General features: G+C 46.2%; 1 protein-coding gene across 1 annotated transcript; it reads left to right on the top strand.

The window, feature by feature from the left end:
* Positions 1 to 868, top strand: LOC149366640 (alpha-crystallin A chain-like). Its single transcript, XM_089564453.1, has one exon. The coding sequence runs from the start codon at positions 156 to 158 to the stop codon at positions 687 to 689; it is 534 nt and encodes a 177-aa protein (XP_089420579.1). The 5' UTR covers positions 1 to 155; the 3' UTR covers positions 690 to 868.
* Positions 869 to 10,037: the final 9,169 nt, after the last annotated feature.

A 10,037-nucleotide genomic window follows, 5' to 3' on the forward strand; every position in this document is an offset into this window, starting at 1 on the left:
CACGGCCGGTCGTTGCTCCGCGCTTCTCGCGCATTCTCGAACGCGTTTCTCGAAGCAGACGACACGGTTTAAAAGCGCCGTCTGCTCCGCACGCCGGTTCAGATTTGCATTGCTCTCTGCGTCGAGGCGTTCGTGCAGAAAGTTTGCGAAGAGTCATGGCTCTGTTCCCACTGCTGAACCGCGGCTCCTTGGGCCCCGCTGACCTCATGAGGCGCTTCTTGGAGGACGACTTCGGTGGTTCCTTCTTGGACGGTGAGCTGTTCGACCCCCCTTACTACCACCAGCGGTTCTACATCCAGCCCCGTCACCAGCAGTCGTCTGGTGCCGTCTGCCCGGCCCAACAAGGCACCTCGGTCGCCTGCACCCCGGACAAGTTCGCCATCCAGGTTGACACCCGGCACTTCACTCCGGAGGAGATCACCGTCAAGACGCAGGACAACTGTGTCGTCATCCACGGCAAGCACGAAGAAAAGTCAGACGATCGTGGATGCTACATCAAGCGTGAGTTCACTCGCCGCTATGTTCTGCCCGAGGATGTCGAACCGGAGTCTGTCAAGTGTCATCTGACCCCTAACGGACTGTTGGCACTTGAGGCACCGCGCAAGAACGCTCCCAAAAAGGAGGAGAACAAGCCAATCCCGATCGAAGTCAAGCACGAAGGTCCCAGCGGCGACGTCCAGAAGAAGTGAGCTCGAAACTGCTATTTATGGAGTGTGATGAACGGTTGCCTCGGGGCAGAATTTGCGGCCCTCCTGATGTTGTGCCTTCTGAAGTTGTACACTAGTCCAGAAGATTGTTCTGCATAAGCCAGCTTACTGAGTGTGTTCGTAGTAGTTGAATAAAACCCGCATTTTCACTTTTACAGCTACCCTGGTTTCTGTGTTTGTTTCCTGACCTTTGCGGGCTTACAGTCTGCGCATTATCCAGTCTAACAAAATGACTGGTATGGATGACAGAAACTCGTATCTAAGGAAACATTGAATGGCATGCGCAACAGCGCAGCATATCTCGATCGGAATGTTTTCTCATTTGCAGGAAGTTTCGCACTGCGCATGCATATTTAGTTTTACTCCCAGCCTTATGGCGAAGGTTGTGACATACGCGATCACAGTTTCTATCGGGGAAGGTGTTTGTTATTGTGACGAAATGAAATGGTAAGCTCGAGTGGCAGCCGTCGCATGAACTGCGACCAGCACTGTTCTGCTCGAAACACGCACATTTTATCACAGTCGTCACTCTATGCAGGCTGAATCTCTTCATCAGTCGCCTTGGCTGGTAACGAAAACGCCTGCATTACTCCGTAGTACCGGAGTCCTTCAAACGCAGTTGAAGGATTCTGGCATTGCTTTAATCGGAGTCCTTTTAATTCTTTGCTTTGTCTGGCATTCCGGTTGGCCGCTCAATGGTCGACCTTGAGGAGTGCGCAATTTGCTATTGCGCGTCGGTTTGGTCAAATTATTCTTTTTTTCGAATTTCACGAGGGTAGCAATTCAGGCTTGAACGCGGTATTTCGCCAACAGGTGCAGATTCAGGTGGGCGTTTCCGAAAACCATGCGTATGTCTAGAAAAAAACTGATTTCGAGGAAATGGAAGACGTAGTTACTGCCGGACACCTCAACCTAGCCCTGGGGGGACGGAGGCAGGTAGGAGTGAAGGATGAAAGGGGTGCTGTAGTGAAGGGCTCCGGGGTAATTTCGACTAACAGAAAATCTTTAACGTGCGGCTGACATCACACACGAGCGCCTTTTGAGTTTAGCCTCTATAGAAACGCGACCTGGACAGCATTCCAGAAACGTTTAGGGGTACGGAGGTTGGGCAAGAGAATTACGCAGTTCGTTTCTAGAATTGAATAGATATGGCGCCTATTTTGCATAGATCTTAAGCATATCATAACGGCCCAGTGAAATTTGAACAGCAAGATGAGATGATATTTGTCAAGGGCAAGGGGGTTGAACTACTTGCGGACGTCACCTCAACGGTGCAATCACAGATTTTCGAAGTTGCCTAACACATTTGAGTTTCCCTTCTTTGATTCATAATGTTTGTCGCATTTGCGTATGAAAAGATATAATAGACAAAATACCTTGAATTTCTTCTCACTCGGTTATTATTTCGGCTTCTCCGTCTGTGTTTGAATCTTTCGGCTAGCACTTTATTTGCCCCTCACAACAGCTATATTTCTGAGATTAGGCGCCGACACGGATTTGAGGCTCTTCGAGTGGTCTCAACATGCTGCAAAAAAAAAAAAAAAAACAACAGCTCTATTTCTCCGATTAGGTGCCGAGACGAATTTGATGCTTTTTAAGTGGTCTCGACATGCTGCAAAAAAAAAAGTGTTTATTAACTCGCACTCTTAATTCTAGTAAGCTGAACAAGTGTGCTGCGCTAGACAACACATGGTCATCGTTTTTTTTATTCCTTTCTACCTCGGTATCTCTGCCCTGATTAAGACTGTTGCAATGATTCGACAGCGTGGAATGAAAGTGCTGTAGTTCCGACTGGACAAAACTTGAATTCTCTGTCCCCTTTCTGCAGTCGCTCGCACTGTTTGCTCGGCGTGCTGCCACAAAATTCCTACTGCTGGCAGGCGTTGGCTTTCGTTCATCTCTTGTAACCAGTATCTATTTATAATAAGGGAGTAATTACTCCCTTATTACAAATCTACTCCACCACGGAGGATTCCCCTAAACATTTGACCAACACAGTTCCCACTTCGGGTTATTGATCAATTCGCCCTCGCCTTACCGTACGCTTGCCGTCCCGGTTAGCTCAATTCGTAGCGCGACTGCCCCGGTGAAGCGGTGGTCCCGGGTTCGAACCACGGACCAAGGCGAATTTCTCTTTAACTACGAAGTTTCTGAGAAAGCTGTATAGCTTTCCTTTGTACCGTATGGCTGCGCTCGGGTGGATGCCAATGAGTAATTACTCCATTATTACAAATCTACTCCACCTTGGGGGATTCCCCTAAACATTTGACCAGTATGTATTTATGTTAACCTTTATAACAATACATCGCGCCAAGTATTTAGCAAAAGCTGCACCGGACAATTTGGGTTCTGAATCTTGAAGGCCTTTTTTGCATTGGAGATCGTCTGCTCGATCGCCCGTCGAGCAGACGACCCAACGTTGCAGACGACCAACCTAGCTAACCGGCTACTCAAGCGTGGCTTCCCAGCATCCTCAGTCACGCGTGGTTCGTCTGCGTCGGGAAGCCAGGCGCGCAGCCGGTTGACCTGCTGCGCTCTCTCGGGTGTTTTTTTGTTTGTTTGCTTGTTTTTGTAGCACACTTTGTGCGTTTGGCGAGCATCCCACCGTAGCGCTTTCTCTCTTTCTCCCTTCCGTTTCATTATTTTCATCGGCGCGCAATGTTATACAACTGGTCGGGGGGGGAGGAAAGGACACGTCAGCCTTGTCAACTCTCTCCCCACGTCTGGATTGTGTTCCCCTCTCTTGCATCTGCGGGCCTGTTTCGTATCTTGGTTTTCTCTTTGTCTGGCGCCCTTCGCGTCGATAGTGGTTGCCTACCCTCTTTCGTATCGACGCCCATTGTGTAATGCGAGCAACCTAACCACCCAGCAAACCCAGAACCTCTCAGAGACGTCTAGCTATAGACGTCTCTGAGAAGATTGTGGTTTGTTGGGCAGGAGCCACCCAGATATAGGGGACCGGATTTAGAAACTAACTTACAGGATCAAAACAACGGTGGTTTCACCAGCTAACCATAGCTCTATGGTTATCTCGTAACCATAGCTAACCATAACTGTAGATTAACTGTAGATTCAACGTAGATTTATGATTAACCGGCATCAATGCAAGCTGCATATTTGAATAGGTATGTGGGAATAGTACTTTAAAAAAAATCCCATTCGAATACGATACGGATAGCGCAGTGAAAAACCTAATCGAATACAAATCGGAATAGCGATAGAACAAAATAGAATACGAATCGAATACTGTTACGAACATTCGTTACTTGAGTGAACATTTTTACAAAACGAATAATCGGGCAAAACAACGAAGTGCTAGCGGTGGTTGTAGGTGCCAAAAGAAGCAACACAAATCGGCACTAGGTGAACACAATACGAAGCCGGTTTATTAATTTTATGGCAAAAATTGCATTTTGTTACTGATCGCGACAGTGAATGAACTAACCCCACATATTAGTATATGAAAGTAGCGAGACCTCCGTATGAGTCTACGTGGGTCCTTTCTTTGAAACAGTCGTCGAAAAAAACTACGGTGCCAATTATTCAAAAATATTCGATAACGTAAGAACATATTCGATTCGTTTCGAACAATTTTAACCATGCTCGACTTGATTCAGTAGAGTGGAAACCTGGACTATAGTTGGTACATATTTGGAAGAATAAAAGCTTTACTGCGTCTGCATCGTTTCCAATGTTTTTTTATTCTTCGAGCTATTTGACTCGTTCGACTAATCGAACACGAGGATATTCGATTGGGTATTCGAAAATTTCGTATTATCATGAACCCCTTATAATAAAGCCTTATAAAGGGTTTATTTATGGGCAGCTCGCGTAGACGAGGAGGGGGCGATCTTATTTGCGCGTTGAACTTCTCGAATGTTTTCTTGGATGGAATTGGGGGCCCAACATATTTTTTCAACCCAAAATTGCCTCCGCAGGGCAAATTCTCTACGAATCGTCTCGAACGTCGTGAGTTGAACCCAACTTTTTCAAGCCCAGCAAAAAAGCCACTTTACGCGATCGGTACCTTGCTACAGACATTTCGGCCGCCTGTTTATCAAGGCGATCTAGAACTTCCGCATTGACACTTTATTCCTATGACTTATATTTTGCAACTTCGTTAGTTTGTCTTTACTATTTCAGATTCCAGAACGAAACAAATGTTGCTGTCCAGGCCGTGCTATATCACCACCCAGCAGCCCTCCATTGGATCCACTCGCCCAGTACACTGGTTATTTTCTTAAATCGTAGTTGCTTTTTTAGTATCATTATCAACAGCCTGACTACGCCCACTGAAGGGCAAAGTCCTCTCCCATGTCTCTCCAATTAACCCTGTCCTTTGCCAGCTGCAGCCACCGAATCCCCGCAAACTTCTTAATCTCATCCACCCATTAAGCTTTCTGCCACCCCTTGCTACGCCTGCCTTCTCTTGGAATCCACTCCGTTACCCTTAAAGACCAGCGGTTATCTGGCCTTCACATTACATGCCCTGCCCAAGCCCATTTCTTCCTCTTGATTTCGGCCAGGATGTAATTAACCCGCGTTTGTTCTCTCACCCATTCCGCCCTCTTCCGATCTCTTAGCGTTACACCTATCATTTTTCTTTCCGTAGCTCGCTGCGTTGCCCTAAACCAGGGGTTCTCAAACTTTTTTGCTTGGAGGAACCCCAAAAGCCTTCAATTAGTTCCAGGGAACGCCCCCCCCCCCCCCCCCCCCCCAGCTTTCACTTACCAGCAATGTTGTCGAGTGCATTTTTGCAAAGAGAGAGTTGCGAAAGTTAAATGTTTATTGCACAGATTAATACAAATACTAATGTGATGGGTGGTACTGCTTCCCTTTTAAGAGCAAGTCAAAGCGTGGCTCAGTAGCACTCAGAGCCAGTCTCATATCAGCTGCCGGGTCAGGGCCGGTGAGGGTTCTCGCGGAACACGAGAAGACAGCCCGCGGAACCCCTGTGTTCCGCGGAACCCAGTTTGAGAACCCCTCCCCTAAACTTAAGCTGAACCCTCTTTGTTAGCCTCCGTGTTTCTGCCCCACAGGTGAGTACCGGTAAGATACAGCCGTTGTATACTTTTCTCTTGAGGGATATTGATAAGCTGCCATTCATGATCTCAGATAACCTGCCATATGCGCTCTACCCCATTCTTGTTCTTATAGTTATTTCCCTCTCACGATCCGGACCAGCGGTCACTACCTGCCCTGAGTAGACGTACTCCCCTACCACTTACCACACCCTGTATAGCTGCATGCTAAAGTGGCACTTGGCGAGAGGACGAGCTTGATGTGCTGCGTCGTCGCCGCATCGGTTGAACGACAGGCAGGATCGCAATAATGGGCGAACCTCTCTTCGCCTGCAGCCCCTCGAATGTCGCGAATGGTGTGGTTTAGTTTGGTTTATTAGGGTTTAACGTCCAAAAGCAACTAAGACTATGAGAGACGCCGTAGTGGAGGGCTCCGGAAATTTCGACCACCTGGGGTTCTTCAACGTGCACTGGCATCGCACAGCACACGAGCCTCTAGAATTTCGCCTTCATCGAAATTCCGCCGCTGGGATCGAACCCGCGTCTTTCGGGTCAGCAGCCGAGTGCCGTAACCACTGAGCAACCGCGGCGGCTGAATGTCGCGAATGTGTAGCGTAAAGCTTTCGTCCGTCCAGAGTGAAGAAGATCGTGACATTTCCATGTCCAACATTCTTGGAGAAAACTTTTGCATATTGGAAAAATTTGAGGTAGTATTATGGAAATACAGAATAATCCATTCTTCTTATGTGTAGCAAAATCTTTCTTTTAAAGTGTTTCCATCTGTCTCATCGAACAGTTAAGATTGACACAGAAAAGCAATGGGGAACGCTTTTGACTATAGCAAAAACGGTAATAGAAAAAAAAAAGAAAGAAATGAAAGCCTGCCGACGGAAGCTCTGCTGATATATTGATTATTACAGTGAAATCTTACAATGTATAAAAAATTGCGTTCATAAAATCTTTCCCGTTCAAAAATGCTTTCGTCCAGAATTGCTGGGTATGCGGCGCATACGAAGAGTATATAGAGCTTCCTGTTTGCTTTAGTGTAGGCTTGTGTGTATTGGTTGCAAAATTAGTAGTGCTATCAAGTGGAAATAAGTTCTGCACCAGTTGAAACGCACATGAATCTACTTTATTATTTTTTTGGACCAACCCCGTACAACGTTTCTGAGCTGGCTCCCGCCTTTCTGAAAGCTTCTCCCTTCCAATATTTTTAGACAGTCTATAGACTGTCCATAGACTTCTATGTAGTCTATAGACTCTCTATAGCCAAATCCCAGAGAACAGTCTATAGGCAATACAATTGCTATAGGCAGTCTATATTTTTATGGCCACACACTTTTGGTAGACTTTTGTCTACAGGCAGTTTATAGACTATGAATAGACAAAGATATCTATAGGAAGTCAATAGAGTCGATAAGAAGCCTATAAACTGTTTATAGACCATTTTTATAAGGGCTAAAGATGACACAAAAGATAAGACTGGTTTGGTTGGTTTGGTTTATTGGGGTTTAGCGTCCCAAAGACACTCAGGCTACGAGGGACGCCGTAGTGGAGGGCTCCGGAAATTTCGACCACCTGGGGTTCTTTAACGTGCACTGACATCGCACAGTACATGCTTCCATCGAAATTCGTCCGCCGCGGCCGGTATCGAACCCGCGTCTTTCGGGTCAGCAACCGAGCGCCGTAACCAATGAGCCACCGCGGCGGGGCTAGATAAGAGTTTGAGTATATGCCGTTAGGTAGAGCACAGGTACTAAAAATGCATGCCCACTTTAATGACCGGGGAGAAGGGTCACGGCTGAGGGCTGGGAAATAACAGCAACTACGACACACATGCGAAGTGGAGAGAGATAGATACACACTTCCAGAGACAACCCTGCTAGCGGTGTCCAGAACAATCTCCGACAATCCTGACGCTTCTGAGCACGCGAGGGACAAACGACCGCAGGATATGTATGGTTGTGTATAAACGTACGTGCGCTGATATAACTGAAGCACTGCAGCAATGGGCAGGAAGCCAAGAGCGATAACCGGCACTTCGCATGGGGATGGGGGAGACTTGGCAAACAAGGGGATGGAACGCGGGGCAGCGACCGCGTCCGGTTCCCTCTGAAGGGTGTTTTCAAGGACTATGCTACGAACATTATCAAATTATGCTTTGAAGAAAGAAAAAAGAACTCGAAATACAAAAGGAGGGGGCGGACACAAGTGGAAAACAAACAAAAGCCAACTCTTCGAAAAATTCGCAAATAGTGAAGTCGTAGCAGTAGGCAAAGTGTTGCAAAGCCCATATCACATACTCACAAATGTCAGTAGAAAAAATCAAATGCGTGACAGTAGATTATGCAACGATGGTTTCAATGCGTATCAGCGGTTCGACATAGGTCTTTACCATCCGGGTTCGTCGGCATTGCATGTCGTAGCCAAAAACTGCCACGCTCATCTTCTGGCCTATTACATTGCTATCCAGGGGGTCTACAGTGGAGAGAGCGGATGAATGCAGCAGAGAAAAGAAAGGAAGAAAGAAAGAAATGAAGAAGGAAGGAAATAAGGAAAGGAAGAAGGAAAGAAAGAAGGAAGCGAAGAAGGAAAGAAAGGAAGAGAGAAAGAAAGAAGGAAAGAGAGAAGTAATGAAGAAAATAAAGGAGATAGATAAATGAAGAAGGAAATAAAGAAGGATAGAAAGAGAGAAAGAAGGAAATAAAGAAATAGAGAAGTACTGAACAAATAAAGAAGGAAATCTGAGCTCTCGAAGCAGGCTGTTTAAGTGCTGTAGTGAGTAGGAATGAAATGAGTCAAAATTAGTCAAAAAGAATGTAATGAGTCAAAATTCTTCAGCAAAGGAAAGAAAGAAAGGAAGAAAAATATTGCAGGAATTCTTTTTATTGCGGGAAAACAGCGTTTTACCGGACACCGTGTAAAACGCGGTGGTCTTGAGCTGCCGCCTCGTGAAGGTGCCGCGATAAGCATTGCGAACTGTTTCAAGGAAAGGGAGCGCCGCATTAAGGCCAGTAAATTTTTTAATGGCGAGAAAAATAAAGAATGCTTCGTCATGTTCAGTGGCAGAGAAATTCCACTCGTTACGGTATGCGCTCCGTCACGTGAAGTAAGTGTTAAATACACGCTGCGGGTTCATAGAGCTTTGGTTTTTAGTAAAATACGACAGCCGAGTTATCCTCTACTACAGACGCGTTAACTTAGCAGCTGACTAAAGACGCTCTAACCTCCGCGAAATTTGGAGTTGCAGGGCGCACGTTTTCTCAGCAATTCGAGTCGAACTCCTCGTGACGTTGGTGATGACGTAGAGTGCCGTGGGTTTGCTTTTTCTTTTTTTTTAAGGCTTGGTTAATCTGTCTGTATTTAGCCTTTGTTCTCGTCGTCGTAGAACCTGGGAATGTTTTTTTTTTTCTTGGTTGCAACAAGCCTCCAGCGAAGTCGAGTTTACCTACCTATCCCATGATCATGCTATCCAGAGGGGGAGCGCTCATTAGAATGCTCCTTACGATGACGTCATGCATTCCATGCATAGCATTTGCACATGAGCACCTTGAAGAGGGCACAGTCGGGGCCCTGTACTAGATGAATGCATACTGGAGGTCCAAACGTGATCTAAACTTCCAGCTCCGATGCTGGACGTTCCCGAGACAAACACGGGACGTCATTTTTCGGCTGTCAGACAGTCCTGCGTCGCATACCAAGTGGACGTCCGTTTCACACACCTAATGGGACGTCCCATGTGGATCTGTTCGGGACCTACATTGCCACTTGTCCAGAAAAAAAGATTCAGAGGTTTAAAAATTGCCTCTATGGAGGAAAAGGAGAGGTCGACAAATGTCGGAGGCGTTTTTTTTTTCGAAGGTCGGTTTTCGTTTTATTTATTCATTTTTTCGTTTTGTTTTGAGGCAAGCCAGGATGACGCTGGACACTCTTCTGAAATTATGCGTTGGAGGCGCAACAAGCAAAATAGCCACCTCTCGAAGCGCAGTTTTGCTTTTGATACGAAGAATTCACTATCGCAACATCAAGCCATGCTTCATTTAGCCCCGTTGCCCTTCCGCCAAGATGCCCGACGTGAGGACGGAGGCCCGTATTTGAACCCTGACTCATTGTAACGTAATATATAACAAACTATTATTTTTTACTGCAAACCATTTTAAAAATAGTACTGACATTCGATTTTTAGTTATTCAAATCATTGAACAGTTGTCGAACTGATAACAAAAAAAATTATTTTAATTTGTTGTTTTCACACAGGAAGGCAGGCCTTAGTCAGGTGTTCTGTGACCACTTTTTGCCAACTCCACCT

Source organism: Amblyomma mixtum, chromosome 1, assembly GCF_055824585.1.
Source record: "Amblyomma mixtum isolate Tamu chromosome 1, ASM5582458v1, whole genome shotgun sequence".
Lineage (NCBI taxonomy): Eukaryota > Metazoa > Arthropoda > Arachnida > Ixodida > Ixodidae > Amblyomma > Amblyomma mixtum.

Bases quoted from the DNA above. Each gene is read 5' to 3' on its own strand.
- LOC149366640 (XM_089564453.1), top strand. From the start codon at position 156: ATGGCTCTGTTCCCACTGCTGAACCGCGGCTCCTTGGGCCCCGCTGAC.